We start from the raw sequence: 18,613 nt of genomic DNA, 5'->3' as shown, positions 1-18,613 counted from the left end.
CAATATATGCCTTCATTAATATTATAATTGTCTTCTCGCAACAATAGAAAAGTTGATTTCCTTGATATTTTATATATATATATATATGAATATCATGTCATATACTCCATCATACTCTTATATGTGTTGTTATTATGTTTTGTTATTTTTAAAAATTTGAATTAAAAAATAGATTCTCTATTTTGCTTGTAAGTGTGTCTGTAATATTAAAACCAATCATTGCCAACTTTCTAATATTTCTTGAATTTTTCTTTGAACAGTGTCTTCAAGTATCCCAGGAAGGTTAAGGGTTCATACTTGTTACTTCCATCCAGACATTTAATAACAGCATCATCATCAGGTTGTCCAAAGTATATAATTGAATAACGGTCTTTGTAACTATCTTTGCCATCTACGAACACTCCACGATGTGGCTGAAAAATCAAACATTTGAAAGTTTAATGAATATTATTGAACCCCATGACACGTGAGTGCAAGTGTGGTGTACTTTGGGTATTTGCTTGAGTGCTTGCAGTGTTCTCTGTACGTCACGGGCATGGCGAGTGAAAGTAAAGCAGAAAACACTGCAAGAACGAGTGCAAATACTCCTGAGTACCCACACTGGCACACACACACCTTGGGATTCTGTTATTATAAGTGATATTACAAGCAAATTTCCATAAAAATGATACTGTGCGATCATCCTACATTTGTCAGATAAGGACGCTACTTATACATTGTTTACATCATTCTAACAGTTAGAGGTAAATTTATTCATTTGCATGAACTGCATTTGGTTCATGATTTCTCGAAGAGCTAGATGGGATGAAGAGAGATTTTGAGATTCAATGTCATGGATTACATCTAGACAATAGAAGTGGCTATGAATCGAATCTACTGACATACACTAAACACTGAGCTGACGTGTTTACCACAGTGCTAGCATAGATAATGGTAGCCTGGTATCCAATCATGTGGGGGTTTTACTCTCGTTTTCCTCCCTACCACGCCTGACACACGTGCAAATTTTTATTGGGTTTTTAATTCTTCTCGCTGTGAGATGACTTCAGTATTGTTACCATAGAACCAATTTAGGAGCAGTAAAATGTAAAACATGATTACCATATTCAATGTCACTGGGAAGTCCTAAGTTTAGGTTTGAATTTAGGACCATTATAGCAAAATGCCAGATATGGTAGTGGAAAAGTGAGAGCCAAATATCCCTGCATGACAGGATTTAATAAATTGGGGAGAGGCAATGACAGTCAAAAATTGTCATGAGTCATGACTCATGTCTTCTAGGCTAGTTTGGTCATGATGTTTCTTGAAAACTACTTGATGGCTGCCCTGTGCCGTTTTAAATTCCACAGCTGTATAACTAACCATAATACACTAACTGCAATTTACCACAGCCCTGTATCTGATGTTCTACACTGAATACAATTTTTTGAGTGGTCCAGTTCACACCACAGCCCTGTAACTGACATGAATATTGGTTGAGTTATGAACTTGACACAGCCCTGTTATAAGGTCACATGCTGAATACAGTAAATACTTATCACAGTCATGCACGCATTTATCTATATAATATCGTAGACTGAATTCAATTTGATTGGATGAGCACTTACCACAGCCCTGTATCTGTCTGAAGTCATGCGCTGAATACAGTTAGCAGCTAAGACTATCAAAGCATCAGAGTTTGGTGCTACAGGTATCCATTCACCTGAAGTAGCTTGAAACTAGTAAGAATTTTGCATATATCAATTAGTATGTTCATGTATGTGTATTTGTGTGTGTGTGTGTGTGTGTGTGTGTGTGTGTATGTATGTATGTATGTATGTATGTATGTATGTATGTATGTATGTATGTGTATGTATGTATGTATGTATCTAAAGACTAATATCAGACAGTGTTTGTCACATGGATTATATAAGCATCAGATTTAACATCGATCATATAGGTGTCCTGCAAAGTATTATACAATCATATTTACCTCTAGTCCACTGACATCATTTGAAGTAATAAAACTGTAACATCCATAGTCGGTATGTTCACCAAATCGAAGTTGTTCTTTCTTGGAATCAACCTTTGGATTTCGAGCTGGGTAATATGCAAAGCGCAAAGCTGACTGGTTCATTTCAAAAGTTTCCCTTGTAAGTCTTTCACTGACTTTCATGAGATTGTCACCCTTAAAATAAATACAAAAAATAGTGCCAATGGTATTGTAGCACAACTGTATTTGGCTGTTGCTATGGGCGTGAACTTGTTGCTAGGCATATTTGCATACATTTTTTAAGCTCTTAAGAATCAGTACTATGAGGTGATGATACTTCAATTTTAACGAGGGCACTGTATTCTCAATTTCCTGTTTGCAGTTTGCAATTGCCTATTGTGTTCTTTTGTGTGAAATAGTGACCTGAGTGAGTGAGTGAGTGATTGCAAACTGTCAGGTGATCACTAAGCCCATAGATTAGATCCATTTGACTTGATGTGTGATCTTCATCATCAAAACAAACAGATAGCCTCAAGAGTACCCAGAATGCACCATGCTGGCATAAAGGGGTTCTATCATAGCCTCATTACAATTACAAGTATGATTATCTAGTACATACATTGATATCCAGAGCTAGAGTGGTGATTTCAAGTAACCTCAAGTAAATTTTTTTCAGGAGCATACTGTACGATAAAATGGCTGTCGCTGATTCTGGGATCTCTTTGGTAAAGATCATCTGTAAAGATACAACTAGACAGTTGATTCATTAACGTAAATTGCATTCAAACAAACTCTTCAAACTGTGTTGTTAGTTTATTCAAGGAAACTTCAATCTATTCTCAGTTAAAATCAATTTTTAAAAATGTGGGATCACTGTACAAATTTTTTGAAATAGAGATCAAAATGATATCATTGAAAATTTAGTCATTTTAGAATCCAATATGGCCGCCAACTACTGTGATGACTCTGTGAGAAAATAGACAGTTCATGATTTTAGAATCCAATATGGCTGCCAACTACTGTGATGTCTCAGTCATGATTTCCTTGAAAACAAGATGGTGAAACCCCAAATTTCTTTTATTATTTCAAAAGAACCAAGAACATGCTTTCAAGACAGCAAAGTTTGGAGATATTTTAAGAACTGAGATTTGGAAAATTGCCCTGTGCTTTTGCACCCCTCCCCCCCCCCCCCCAACAAATAGGAGTGGGTAGAATTATACATGACAATATATTATTATCTTACAGGAGAAATGAAGATGCCTTGGTGTTTCACTCATGAGACACAATATTTTTTATACAAACACAAACTAAAGAAACAATTATGGAGTTGCTGCAAACAGTGGTGATGTAGAAGCAGACATGTTCTTTCTCCCAACTTGCACTTAGTTGTGTACAAACAAATACCTCTATGGAGAAAAAGTATGAACAGTTTGATTATAAGTTGAAAAGTAAACAATTGAAGCCTTAAATCATCAAGTCTATGTGCCGCATTTTTTCCAGCAGAAGCCTGTTTCTACTGCACTGTAAAAGAATAGCAATGCTTTTATCATTACTAGGTAAATATCCTGCTAGCTGTGTGCACTGTGTCTCTGTTTTTTTTTTGTTTTAAAAAGCTTTCAAATCATCAAGTCTAAGTGCATTTTTTTTAGCAGAAGCCTGTTTCTACTGCACTGTTAAAGAATAGCAACGCTTTTATTACCAATGGGTAAATATGCTGCTGTGTGTGCTGTGTCTCTGTTATTGTTAGTCTAGAGTTTAAATGTGTCTTTACTCTTTGTGCCAAAAACATTATGTACCCATGGGTGAAACACCAAGGCAACTTTATTTCTCCTGTAATACCTCTTTTTCCATCACTGGATGATAGTTGTAACATTCCTTGTTGTCAGGCATTTCTCTCCCAGTTGGATTCAAACTGAAAAGGTCAAAACATTTTTATTTCATATCAACGAAAATATTAATATTTCAAAACACTACACCATCATTTGTCACAGCTGACCACAAGCAAGGACAACAAGCTTCAGTTTACAATTTCATTGACGTGGCCATATGGATGAGGATTTGGTATTTATTTTGGATTTTTAATTTATAAAACAATTTCATCATTGCTTCCTACTTGAATAACCAATATGAAACAACATAATACCAAGTCTGTGTTTGTTACTCTATAAATTGCAAACACTTAATAAATGTGTAAAATATTTTTTATTGTACAACATTAACAAATATTTTACATTTTTTTAGCTTTTAGCAATGAACTGTGCAAATCAAATATATGCTTAATTGTCTATCAACTTGGGTTTGCTAGTCAATGCACTTGGTAAAATCACAATACATAAAATAATGGAATTTTATAATTTATTTACCTTTCTGTCTCGTATCCTTGATAGCCATAGAATTCATCTCCTTTCATTGCATACTTCTCTTTACTTTCCAGTGGAAGAGAAAAGAACTCCTTAGAGATGTTGAGAATGCTTGTGATCTACACAAAAGCAAAAAGAAGAAGAAAGATATTTATCAGGTGTAATTTTAAATGTAAAATGTATCTGAGTAACTGCATCTCACACAACTGTGATATGAAAGATACATTCAGTTGACATGAATAAGAACTATCCTATTTAAACTTACCATGCAGGAGCCAAGTTTAACAAAAGACATGGAATATATACAGTGGTTATGCATTACTATGACATCACAACAACACATGTCTACATCACTGGTTCTGCTGTGTTCGAAACATGGTCAAAACATTCAAAATTGTCATTGTTTTCCCCAATTTTTCTTTGATATTACTGGCGGTGATATAATTATGTTATTCTCCAACATTTTTCTACATTTACCTGGAAAATACTCATGACCTAAGGGTTGTCACAACGAGTCACTAGACAAGTAGTGGAAAAGACCCCCTAGGTCACTCAAATTTTCCTTGGCTGATGAACAAAGAAAAATATTGGGGAATAACACCTAATTACCAACAGTGTATCAATAAGACACATGTGGCTCCCAACCAGTTCTTTACTTACAATGTAATTACAGGAGAAAAGAAGATGCCTAATTTGTCACCAATGAGACATGATGTTTTTGTGGGTGTAAACGCTCTCGACTGCATCTTCAGTGCAAGCTTGCAACCTTTAGTAGTCTATCAGCTAGACCTTTGGGCTTTCTTCTGATAATACAAGTGACGGAAGGCTGGTCACATTGTGTGCGTTTGTGAACCTCTAGTTGAAGATGAGGAGACCTTCAGGGAAAATGTTAAAATACAAACACCAGGCACAGAGGAAAATGAAATTACCTGTTCTTTTGATATGCCGTGATTAACAATGTAAGCAATGCCATTGGTGGAAAACGCCCTGTCAACATCAGAAACTAGCTGTTGCAACTTGTCTTCATCTGGTTTACTACGATGTAGTCCGTATGCTTCAAAATCTATAACTGGGATATCCATTTCTACAAAGAAAGTTAACAATTCTATATGTTAACAGTCCTAAGAACACAGTCTACTTTTGTGAAGGGTCTTTGCTTAGGGAACATTCAGAAATTATAAGGGGGGATCAGTCTATGGCTGTTGAGTAAAATGTGTCCCTCCTCCAATTGCTAAAAAGTCGCCCTCCCTCAACTTTCTTTCTCTAAAACATTACCCTCCCCCTGTTTAAGTAGTTCAAAACATGGGTTGAAATGCTCTCAGAAAAGTAAATGGACACGAATCCCAGAATCAATGCAAAAGGCTTGAATCTCACCGCTGCCATCAATGTTGAAAGTTTTGAAGGCATTGGGTTAATGCCCACTTCTACTGCCATGTGGATGTGTGTGAAGGCACTACATTAATAAATACCTGTGTTTGGATATCATTGGCTGAGCTGAAGTCCACATAACTCTCAACAATTAGACTGGTACATTCCCAAAATTGTTTGGACCAAGGTCATTATCTCCTCAATTTATCCCTAGTTTTCAAGCTTTCCCAACTGTTTCCGTTTTACACCTGTCAGACCCAGCACTCAGATCCTCTCTTCACATCACAACTGACAATTAATTCATTATATGGTTGTCACGAGGCATTTGATTGATATAGGCTGATTTTATGGTACCTAACCCTATCTATCTCTAACCCTAGCCCTAACCCAAGTGGCAGCATAGGATTTGGAACTAGTGGCAATGGTGGGATGGCAAAAACTCAACGAGTCAAGGTAAAATGTTTTCTAAAATGTGGCCCTCCCCAAAGAGCAGATTTGCTTAAAAGTGACCCACACCTTTCCTGCCCCCCCCCCCCCCGTAAATACTGAACTGTTATTATTATCAAGTCACGGTCATAGAGGGCGCTGTTCGTAATCATGGACATGAATCGAGTCGGCGCGGCGTGAAGGCACCCATATCTGCCACCTGGATAAATTTCATTATCTTACTTTCCTCTGTGCTTAAGGGATACGTTCATAACGTATTCACTTGTGCAATAGAAAATGTACAGTGTGCCCTGTGGTAAATATATGACTCTATCTGACTATTTGAGTACATTGAAAACATTATTACACAGACTTGTGTTGCGGCTCTCGATCTCTCATGATCAAACTTCGAAGTAATAGATGACACATGCGAGGTGCATTGTTTGCTTGTAATCACAGACTTACAAAGGAATAGGGATATTCACGTATATTACCTAGATAGGTTCCAATGTGTAGAAGATTGCACTACCAGTACTATTATCACTGGCGGTGCCCAACTTGTGCGAAACTAACTTTCTCTTCATGCGACCTTACGTGACCCTTAAACTTTATGTTAGTTAGTATGTGTATTGTTTACACCACTTATGTCATCATGATAATTTTAGTCACCTCATAGAAGTTTCAGGTACATGTGAAGCACTTTATAAAGTTCAGTCTGATTGGTTAGAAAACAAAGGAAACAAGCACATGTGTCGGCTGTATTGTTAATAATCTTTGCTAAAGTTATGTATTCTAATCAGTGCAGTGGCAACCTTGTAATAACGTCACATCGCCCACTGTGACAGAAGTTTACACGGTAGCTTTGTGTTTTCAAGAGAGAGATGTTTTATTTTTCATACAGCAATTATGAATTGATGTTGTTTTTATCAATATAATTTATTCGTAATTCTTGAAACGCTCCACAGTCGCTTGCAATTGTGGGCTAATATTCTATGCAAGGATGTCCATCAATACAAAAAAAAATGAATGCCCTCAGTAAGGGCAAACTCTGTACGTTTTTCCTCCTGCAGTAATTGTTGGAATGATAACATCTGGTTTATAGTTTTCCTACATGATACAACTCTTAAAAGGCAAATTAATAAATGCCAAATTATATGAAATTTGAAGGTGCATACTTACGATATTGCCTAATTACCGAAAAATGATTAATTATGCAAATCACATTAAAACTAATAGTTAAGTCAACAAGCTATAGAACATGTACGTAGAGATTAATGTTTTTTTTTTGATAATGGGGTAATATTTTAAATATGCAAGGTAAAATTTCATATAGTTTCATATCATTAATTTTCTAATTAAGAGGTACATCATGTATGATACCTATAGCTCAGAAATTTGCATAACAACAATATATGTAGGAACAAACACCTATGGTTTTGTTTAAATCTGGTTTTCTATTGCTTTCCCATTCGCTTATTTTAAACTTATGACAAAAGAACAACTTATGGTAAATAGTCAATGTGATTACTGCATGTTACAAGGTGTACTATACATTTGTTTGCACGGAGATGTTTCACACATACCGGTACCGGTGATGTAATAACATCGATGAGAAAAGTGTCAATGTGACATAGCACAATAAAAAAAAACCCAGTTGAATAGCGACATCTGTCAATAATCTCAAACTTGTCAATAGTTGCGATGAATAGGTGTCACGACTCACGACGAATAAATTATGATAAAAAACAAACCAATAGCTTGCTGGACAACTTTAAACCATAGAACCTGTGTAGGGTCTGTTTTTAAACGGACATTGTAGCTTTTATAAAATGACCGAATTATCATTAGTCTATCCTTTCCATTCCACTGGTATGAAGTCATTGCCCCCATTTGTGTATTTAGACTCTAAATCCTGACTGGCTTGTTCAGGCGTGTTGTCACTTGGAGAACTTTGGCAATTGTAGAAATGAAGCCACGAAGATATATACCAGTTCAGTGGCTGAGAAACTAGACACGCCGATAACTTGGTACTCACAAGTTTTGTATTGTGTGAAGTTAACAACAGATATGATTTATATATAAACGCTGGACTGGCTTTCAAAAACAGAAATATAAATCACAGAAATGTCAGAGTCTTGGAATGTGGTCTGAACAGTATGATGCCGGAAAGAAGGAAAGCCCACTGCGTATATTATCAGATGACCCATCAGCTTGTTATATTATTGCCAACGATCTCAAGCACTTCGAATTCTATGCACGTTTTGATTTTATGCTCTTGTAATGGTATCAGTTAAAATGATAGTCGAGTTACTAAAAGTAATTCCATTCATTGTTAGTACAACATAATTCTGGTTTTATTGGGAAGAAGTTCACAAAATGAGCACTAATATCATTCCCTTGCTTAATGAAACCGTCTCGTAGTCTTGGTTATCCAAACTCTCGCCGTTGGGGGCGGGCTACTCTGCAGGGGGGAGTCTGGTAAGCGAGAATACAGTCTCTCCTCTTCTTCTCTTCTAGTCAAAACGCCTGACAATTGTCGATAATAGAAATTGGAAATATCAATTTAGTATTTTAAAAAAGTGAGAAACCCGATAGTCACTGTAGCCTGATTAATTCTCGAGTTGGTTGAAAGATATGACATATATTCACTTTTTAGTATTTTTCGTGAAACAAGGCTTGCAAGTAATCAAAGTATGACACGGGTTTGTATTTTCCACTCCCGTCAAGGCATTCGAGGATGGCATCGTTGTCGGGAGTACCAAAGAAGTTGATTGATAGGCGATCAGTGTAACTATCCTGGCCTTCAACAAAGACACCACGGTGAGGCTGAGAAAAGTAAAAGCAAAAAAGCAAATGTTCTGATAAACCAATAGTTATATAGTTACTATTAGCAACAGAACATGTCAGAAGATGACATTGTTTATATTTGAACAAGTGAAAATGTATAACATTACATTGTATGGCTCATTACAGGCTTACTAGTATACCACAGCCATGCATACTGGTCGAGTATATTGACAGTTTGAATAGACTGAATTTGATTGTTTGAATACTTACCACAGCCCTGTATTTATCGGACACCATGATTCGTTGAATGCAATTTGATTGGTTGAGTGTTTACCAAAACCCTGTATCTATCTGACGTAATATGCTGAATACAATTTGATTGGTTGAGTACTTACCACAGCCCGATATTTATCTGACGTCATACGCTGAATACAATTCGATGGTAAAACAATCAAAGCATCAGGATTTGGAGGAACAGGTATCCATTCTCCAGAAGTGTCCTGAAACTGAAAAAGAAAGAAATGTATTGTTGTAATTATCAACAAGTTCTGGAATGTGACTTCTGAAATTTATTAAGACTTAATAGATTATGATAGCATTAATTACCATACACTTGTTACATGCTTACACGCCAAAGCTACGTTGACGGGTTGGCACATATATATGTCCAAGCTGGTTTCTCTGATCGACAGTTGGTGTTTTTCATACCTAAGCCCAACTTGAACTTAAAACACACCGAAAGATAACACAATCCAGGCAAATAAACGTCTACAAAGTAAAAAAGATGATGGCATTGAATAATTGAAGAAATAGTCGTTATTTGGTCCAACTGTCCAACTACGTATGTGTATTATCGGTAAGAAAAACCTATACACTCTGAGTAATTACATATATTTGATAATTATTTACGTAGGTATTTCCCGGCCCCATTCTTGTATAATTACTGTTCTGCAGTGATACTGTCGGATTTTGTGATTTTATATACTTCAGAACCTTCGCTACGTTAATCCATTCTTGCACATAAGAGCTGTCATTTCTTCCACGACACTGCGAAATATTTAACGACGATGATAATAATATTGACGGCGCGTTTTGGACGATGCCGTAAAAGAGGCTGTGGTTTACGACGATGCATTAATCTTGTCTATGTCTTCTCAATATTATGAGAGGACATATACAGCCAAGGTCGGCACAGCGAAGGTTCTAAGCTAGAAAGAATTCGAATATGAAGTCCACACTAACCTCGAAACCTCTGACGTCATTGCATACTACGAAGCTGTAACACCCATAGTCAGTGTGCTCACCAAATCTGACCTGTCGCTCCTTTGGTTTAGTAGATGCTTTCAAAGCAGGGTAAAATGCATATCGTACAGTTGTGTTATTCTTCACGCTGGTATTGTTGTCAGTAATACCTCGATGCAATTTCATCAGTTTCTCAACCTTGATGTGACGAATTAGCATTACAATTATTTTGATCGTTTTCAAAAAAAACGTGTTGTATGTATGTATGTATGTATGTATGTATGTATGTATGTATGTATGTATGTATGTATGTATGTATGTATGTATGTATGTATGTATGTGTATCTGTCTGTCTGTCTGTCTGTCTGTCTGTCTGTCTGTCTGTCTGTCTGTCTGTCCGTCCGTCCGTCCGTCCGTCCGTCCATCCGTCCGCCCGTCCGTCCGTCCACCCGTCTGTCTGTCTGTCTGTCCGTCCGTCCGTCCGTCCGTCAGTCAGTCAGTCAGTCAGTCAGTCAGTCAGTCAGTCAGGATGCATATATTCATGTCTAGGGGTCTATACCCAAAAGTCAGAACTTCACATATATTTAGTAAATAGAAATTATAGCAAACAAGCACTAAAATATGTTCGCCAAAAAGAAAAAGTTGTTACACTTAATTCCTTGAGACAGTTTAAAGTCCCACCCCCCCCCCCATACCCCTCAATGTATGTGTATAGACTCATATCGAATTTTCGCCAGAACATGTGGAATGTGTTTTGCTATTCCAGCTACTTACATCGATATCCAGGGCTAAAGAAGTGATTTCCAACAACCGTATATACAGTGTAGTCATATCGCTCCAAAGGGTAAACATTGTTTTTCCTGAATCCTGAATATCTTCAGAATAAATCAGCTGAAATAGAACAGAATGATGCAGTAAACAAACCAACCAACCAACCAACCAACCAATAAACAAACAAACAAACAAACAAACAAACAAACAAACAAACAAACAAACAAACAAACAAACAAACAAACAAACAAACAAACAAAACAAAACAAACGGAAAGGCAAGAATCATATGAAGTGCCATATACGCATGATTAATAGCATGTTCCTGTCTTGTGAGATCAATAATTAAATAACTAATGATAATCAAATTAGTATATTTGGATTTGCCAACAATTAATGGATTAGACAAACTTCTTAGATATAACACAGACAAGTAACAAACATACTTATCTGTGGATATAGTAAAACCAGTTCATACTCTGTTTGAGTATTATTACATCCATTGGTCTAACGTTATCTGGACAGGACTGGGAATACTAGTATATAGCATAAGTATATTATTATGGGGTTATTTCTTGGATTCTTTACAAGTTATTTTAATTAATGTATAACGTAAAATGTCAGATCGGCACTGATGATTATAAAAATCTCATCACCTCTTTCTTCATCGGAGGGTAATAGTTGAAGCATTCTTTATGGTCAGGTAAAGGTCGGCCAGCGGGGTTGAAGCTAAAATTTGGAATTGAATTGAATTGAATTAATTGAATAGAATTGAAATTCATTTCCCACACAAGAGATAAACATACAAATAACAAGTAAACATTAACAGCCAAAACAAAATAAAACGATTTAAAGTTGTCGGTGAGAGACTAGAAAATAGTTTTGAAAAAAAAACTAATCGATCCAAGCCACTCAATTTCAAGAGTGTCAACTGTATATCAAACGGTGGTGACTGCAGTTGTTCAAATTAAATAACACTACTTACAAAATCAGAAACTTCTAAAGAGAGTAAAAACACAACAACAACAACAACAACAACAACAACAACAACAACAACAACAACAACAACATATATTTACATTAATAATAACACTAATAAACACACTACGATGATAGGATCGTTCCACGAGAAGTGAGAATAAACAAAATAAATTACAGTAAAATGCCATGCAATGGTTATTTTTTTATCAAATAACCAATTTCCGTAATATTTGCTTACAATTCAGTTTTAAACATATATAGGTTTAGTGCATCAGGTCAAATGACCCAAGAGCTAACAAGTCAAAAATAAATAGACAATAACTATACATTGGTTACATAACTTAGTGGAGAAGATACAAATTTGTGATTATATGTTAACATGTTAACACACCACCAGTGGCAATTATTGGCCATTATGCCTAACCATGAGTGTCTTGTAAATATAAAGGCTTAGTCGTCGTATAATGGAAGTTTTGTTAGTTTTAGAAATGTTTTCATAATTATGATCATTGTTTCAAACAATCTATCATCAATATCGTTGGGTGTAATCATGGCAAAAGAGTACATACTGAGAAAGTGACAAAAACCCACCATCAAAACAGATGTGGGGAAAGGCACACTCCATTTAAACTCCATGTACTATACGGCTAGTTTGCAATCTTATAAAGGAAACAGAAATATGTGCCGGCGAAAAAAAAACATTGGAAATCATAACTGTGCGACTCACTTCTCTTTTTCAAATCCTAGGTAGCCATGGATTTCGTTCTCAGGCCGTGCATACTTGTTCTTAGTTTCCAATGGAAGGGCACAGAATTCCTTGAATTGGCGAAAACCTGTTTCAATCTGACAAAGGTGAAAACACATTAATAATTACTTGACGTTAAAGGGGCACAAGCTACATATCTTAAATGTTCTCACTGTATTCTATTGACTGAAGCATACTTAACCATCACTCATATTAAATTGACTGTGGATTCAAACGTGGTGTTTAGATATAAACTCATAAACGATCCGATGACGTAATTTGTCATACGTATCACAAGATGTTCTGGAAATCCCTACTATGCAATCAACTGTTCTAACAATGCCATAAGACAATTGTAATGTTGTAGGAGAACATACATTAACATTAACAATATACTGGAGTGTGGTTTTAATTAAGGATTTTCACCTGAGTAAAGAACTTGTAAACTAAATTTTAACAAACAGAATGGGTGTACATAGAAAGCTAGTGCTTATCTGATATAAGTTTGTTGTGGATTTCTGGGAGCTAAGACACGACAACAGGGTAAATGTTTACCTACTCATGACATTTTCCCATCTTTTGCATTAAACGAGTGTTAATCAAAGTTACTATTGAATACACCTACCAATTCTCTGGAGACACCATGATTCACAATATAAGCAATACCATTACCACGGAATGCCTTGTCAACATCGGAAACCAATTGTTTCAACTTTTCTGCGTCTGGTTTACTACGATGTAGTTCGTATGCTTCAAAATCTATAACTGGGATCTCCATTGTCTTCGTACGTTACTTTACGTTCTGTTTGTAATGATGCAAATACATACTTACTGCTTTGAACACCACACTTGTATGATGTAGCAAATATAAGACAGAGAAAACTAAATAATTAGAAGACAGTAATTGAGCAGATCCGACTTCTGTGTATTGAAGTGAGGAAACATAACATAGATATTATACAAGGAACAGCAGAATGAGACTTGCAAGCAAACACAGACAGACAGACAGACAGACAGACAGACAGACAGACAGGCAGACAGACAGATATACATACATACATACATACATACATACATACATACATACAGACAGACAGACAGACAGACAGACAGACAGACAGACAGACAGACAGACAGACAGACAGACACACACACACACACACACACACACACACACACACACACACACACACACACACACACACACACACACACACAGTACATTGCCCTGACCTCATTTTGCTTTATATTCATTTCCAGCCGCAGAGAAATGACAGAAAACCAAGTCATGTTGTAATTCGTCTTCTCCTCCCCCACCTCCTCCACCCCACCCCTGAGGAACTTTGAACCCTGGTATGAACTGAATTGTCTGCTGTCCAATGTTCTAGCTGTGACACGGTCTAATTTGTCTGTAAAATATGTACTTTGTGTCTGTGTCAGTCCTGCTTGTATACGGAGTAAGTCGTCCCTTCCCAGAGCTACAGCATGGACGAACCTTTGATGTCAGTTTAACCAGGGAGTACATCCATCGTCTAACTATATATCATTCTACACTGAACGAGCGAACCGGGGTTGGCTCAAAGCTCTATTTACCGTCTGTTCTTCAAGTTCTCTGTTTATATGCTGTTCGTGTTCGAATTACGTGTGATCCACCTACAGGTACAACGGGCGAATACTAACTTTCAAAAGACTAATATTCTTTCTTGTAGGCAAAATGGCATCGTACATTTTCATTATCTAGAAGTATAATGCCATAACGGGTTCTAAATTAATGTTGGGTTCCACGCATGTATGATCAACAGGGCCGTAGCCTGACCAAATTGCCAGGGGAAGGGGGGGGGAGCAGAACTTTGTCTTGGTGAAATTATGCATTTAAAATTTATAAAGGTGCTAATTTACATAAATTTGCAGGCAATTTACATAATATATATTTTAGCATACGCAATTAAATAGTATATGTAAGGCCACAGAATATAAAAAATGCTGGTCAACGGGTAACCTAACCCATCACATTGGGTAGATAGGTCGATTTCATTTTTTCACAATGCTTGACATGTAAGGATAAAACAATTAGATAGCAAAATATTTCAGGTCGAGTTTAGATAGAACTGATTCAGTCATCTTGATACTATCTCTTGCAATTTGTCTGCATAGCTACAGTTAGGAAATGTACACAATTTACGGTTAAACAAATGGTGTAGTTCCTCTCACCCTCTCTTCTAAAAAAATGTTAAGCCCCGCCAAATGAAACTCAAGCATTATTTTAGCCACCCATTCTGTCACCTACACTACAGTGGAGATATAAAATCATATGGTACAATGCATAAAAATATCAGTGATAGCCAACTACAATAATACGAGATTACTTTACACAGGATGTGGATTTCACATGCATAAGAAGATTTCTCTAATTAGCTCTAACCTATACAGGGAGGTACTTAGCCAGACACCTTCCAACTTGTTTTGGGAGAAAGACAATTATCACCTTGATTGCTACTGAATGGAAGGAGAAAATTCCAAATGTGAAAGACATTGAAAATAAGACAGTGTATGAAAGGTATTTTGCGGATGTGCACTTGGTAAATGACTTCTCCTGAAAATTACCTTGGTTCCAAAAATTCCGAATAAAGAGCAAGACATTTCAAGACTTTCAGACTTTTGATGGCCCAATGACTGCTCAGCCCACTCCAATGGTCGTAAACCTTTGTTCAATTCTTTTTAGTGCACATTGGATATGCAACAGCTTAATTTAATCTCAATTCATGTTTGTATGCATCATCAGAGCCAAGTAACCACTGTATAAGATATTATATAATTTGGAATAGATTCAAATGTATATTGTTACATGTACTATTCAGAAAATATAAAGAAATATCCGGTATCCTTAATTTTGAAAAAAAATGCGAAGCCCGCATGAGGATACTGCCAGCGTACAATAGAGATATAATATACACATTAGCGAGGAGTCGGTGTAGTCAAACCATATAGCCTACCTCCGTCGAGCTTGTGGTTATCGACTTATTACCCTGGCTAGAGCAAGACGTTGTATTCCTGAAAAAATTCGCAAGAATATCATCACAGCTACAGTTTTATCACTCCTGGACTACTGTGACACTGTTTATTCAAACTGTAGTATCACATTAAAATGCAGCTTGCAACGTATAATTAATTTCGCTGTCCGCATCCAATGTGGGCTAAAGAAGTCTGAACATGTCACTACCGCCAGACTTAGACTTAATTGGCCAACCATTCAAGAGCGACATAACCGCCATAACTTCAATAAACTTGTCAAAAAATGTATTATTAACAAAGTACCATCGTACCTTTCTGAACTTATTTCAACCAATGATACGTTTCATCAATACAATACAAGGACCAAATTCCACATTCCGAAAGCCCACTCTCGTTCCTTCAGATACAGGGCATCCATCGCTGCAAATAGTTCATAAATTTAATGCCCTTTGCACTCTTTCCTCAAGATGGTCATTATTGTACAGAGCTTAATTTTGTGTCTGTTATGTACATTTGTATTTTAAATCTGTATTGTATTTGTTTTATCTTGCATTTGCATGAAAAGCCATTTAATGGATGCACTGCCGTTTATAAATAAATAATAATAATAATAAGTAGTCACTAATAGTGAACCATCAAATTAATCGTGCATGCTAGGAATCGTTACGAAAATAACGACTTTAATGACATCGCTATGTATTCAAAAAGTCGCTTTTTTTTCTTGCTTTTTTCCAAAATCTCGGGGGGGGGGGCAGCTGCCCCCCTTGTTCCCCCCCCCCCGCAGGCTACAGTACTGATCAGTGAAGTTTCGTTACCTTAATAACAGCTAAGGTTTCAGGTTTCTTCAGAATCCCCACGACGCGACGTCGTGATCTGCGTGACAAATGTAGCTGTAGGATCGAGTAATCACCTTTATGCGATCACCTGACAATGAAATTTGGAATCGTCGAGTATATGTGACAAGTACTGTTGACACATTGATAAGTTGTGTTCTGATCGATATCGCCTACATGTATATACAATTTTAACTTGATGTGACCTAGTCCAAGTCCTCTGACCCGACCTAGCATATAGATCATATTATCTTGTTATAAATGGATCTCCATGGAAATGGTCCAGTAACTAGCAGAATTCCCAAGGGAAGCGTACTTGGTCCTGTACTATTTATTTGTTTCATCAATGACCTACCTGTCCCTGCTGATGATACCAAAATGTACAGAACAGTGCAAACTTCAGCTGATTGTGATTTGATCCAGCATGATATTGACAATTTCAATGACATGGTATGATCATGATAAATGGCGAATTCTAAATGTAAGACTATGCATATAATGGGTCATAACAACACAAATATTCAGTATACTATGGGCAGTGGAAATTGACATGTTACACTTGAGACAACCATATTGGAAAAAAGATCTTGGCGTTTTGTACATCCAGAATTGAAATTTTCTAACCATGTACCGAAACAAGTCAACAAGTCTAATCAGATCCTGGGTTACATTAGGAGGTCAATCACACATCTCGACAAAGAGTCGCTGAAAAAAAACCCTCTTCATTGCCCTCGTGCGTCCACATTTGCCAATGTCGTTTGGTCACCACGTTCTGTCAAGTTAATTGAAAATGTGCTACGGAGAGCCACCAAATTGCTTGCAGTAATGGGGGATATGGGCTACAATGAACGATTAGTACGTTTAGATATTCCCAGTATGTCATACAGAAGGATGAGGGGGCGATATGGTAGAAGCATGGAAGTATCTTCATGGTAAATACTCTGTGAGGCAAGCATCTTTTCCAATGTGACTCAAAGTGCCACTGGAAGTCATCCATAAACTACGGACATTTGTGTTTCAAAAATCCACTCGTACCAATTTCTTTTCAAACCGCATCACCAGCACTTGGAATAAACTGATAGTGTTAGCTGTAACAATTGGTGATGTCATTTCATTCAAAAACAGTTTAGACAGTCATTGGGCAGACTATGAACATATACTAATATAAGCAAACATGAACTTGGACACTGTTTGACTTGTAAACCTGGAACCAGTAAACTGTACATATACAGCAATTGATATAAACAATCTAGCTTTCTATTTCCTGAACTATATATAGACTGAACTATGGACTGTATTTTGTACATTGTATGAACGTAATTACACTTCATGTTACAATCACTGCTCCCAAAAAAAATGGAAGCTCTTAATTCTAAAAAATTCTCTTCTTCATAATACTCAAGTTTCATGCAAAAAAGAAAGCATGGATATTTGTAATTATAACACAGTAGCCTTATTACTTTGATACAATTATTTATTTTGTTTTATTTGCGATATCTTTTATCTCATATCTCAATTTGTATTTTAAATTGTTATATATTATAAAAATGTATATTGAACAAATCTAGACTCGTTGAATCAGGATGTTGAGCGATACGTAGGTTTCGTGACGCGATCAAAATCGGTAATTTAAAACTGTTCGTATGTGTACGTGCCCTCCATCCCACTGCAGCATTTCCTAACATGCCCCCTCCTTTGACCAGATCTCATTTTTCCTGCTCACCCTTGGAAGATTGCAAATGTTACCCCCACCCCCACCCCCACCCGCTGGAAAATTTAATACGAGCAAATCACTTGCACGAAGACATTTGCTATTTGCACCTGATTCGAACACTCTCCGTACTTGGCAATTATGGAAAATGTAATGTCATCCCAATACGGGTTTCCCGTATAAACGGTTGCAGGATATCTCCGAAATGCTCGAACACATGTCAAATGCAGCAGAGCCTCTAGATCCGAGATTTATAATCATATGCTAGTTACCAAGGTGACATTTTATAACCTCAAATTTCATACGTATATGTAAGCTGATAGCAGCATTTAATACAAGTATAATACTAAAGACAGAAATGAGCATAATTGGACATTCATTTAAATGACCATAGTCCTTTTACAAT

General features: G+C 36.6%; 2 protein-coding genes across 2 annotated transcripts; both read right to left on the bottom strand.

The window, feature by feature from the left end:
- Nucleotides 1-198: 198 nt before the first annotated feature.
- Nucleotides 199-5,414, bottom strand: LOC144445261 (uncharacterized). Its single transcript, XM_078134803.1, has 7 exons — nt 5,262-5,414; nt 4,336-4,451; nt 3,812-3,884; nt 2,592-2,708; nt 1,973-2,167; nt 1,608-1,718; nt 199-413 (listed from the first exon to the last, which is right to left on the bottom strand). The coding sequence occupies exons 1-7, from the start codon at nt 5,412-5,414 to the stop codon at nt 231-233; spliced, it is 948 nt and encodes a 315-aa protein (XP_077990929.1). The 3' UTR covers nt 199-230.
- Nucleotides 5,415-8,778: 3,364 nt separating this feature from the next.
- On the bottom strand, nt 8,779-13,429 carry LOC144445260 (uncharacterized). The gene is made up of 7 exons (XM_078134802.1): nt 13,277-13,429; nt 12,634-12,749; nt 11,582-11,654; nt 10,930-11,046; nt 10,156-10,353; nt 9,309-9,419; nt 8,779-8,952 (listed from the first exon to the last, which is right to left on the bottom strand). Exons 1-7 carry the CDS (start codon nt 13,427-13,429, stop codon nt 8,779-8,781), a joined length of 942 nt encoding a protein of 313 aa, XP_077990928.1.
- Nucleotides 13,430-18,613: the final 5,184 nt, after the last annotated feature.

The sequence above is a fragment of the Glandiceps talaboti genome, chromosome 14, assembly GCF_964340395.1.
Source record: "Glandiceps talaboti chromosome 14, keGlaTala1.1, whole genome shotgun sequence".
Lineage (NCBI taxonomy): Eukaryota > Metazoa > Hemichordata > Enteropneusta > Spengelidae > Glandiceps > Glandiceps talaboti.
The sequence above is the reverse complement of the archived record's forward strand: the minus strand, read 5'-3'. Positions and strand labels throughout refer to the sequence as shown.

Bases quoted from the DNA above. Each gene is read 5' to 3' on its own strand.
- LOC144445260 (XM_078134802.1), bottom strand. From the start codon at position 13,429: ATGGAGATCCCAGTTATAGATTTTGAAGCATACGAACTACATCGTAGT. The intron at 11,655-12,633 runs GTGAGTCGCACA...TCCAAATTTTAG, and splicing joins CTAGGATTTGAAAAAGAGAA to CTTCAACCCCGCTGGCCGAC. The intron at 10,354-10,929 runs GTAAGTAGCTGG...CGTCACATCAAG, and splicing joins CTTTAGCCCTGGATATCGAT to GTTGAGAAACTGATGAAATT.
- LOC144445261 (XM_078134803.1), bottom strand. From the start codon at position 5,414: ATGGATATCCCAGTTATAGATTTTGAAGCATACGGACTACATCGTAGT. The intron at 2,168-2,591 runs GTATGTACTAGA...ATTTATTTTAAG, and splicing joins CTCTAGCTCTGGATATCAAT to GGTGACAATCTCATGAAAGT. The intron at 1,719-1,972 runs GTAAATATGATT...AATTCTTACTAG, and splicing joins ATGATGTCAGTGGACTAGAG to TTTCAAGCTACTTCAGGTGA.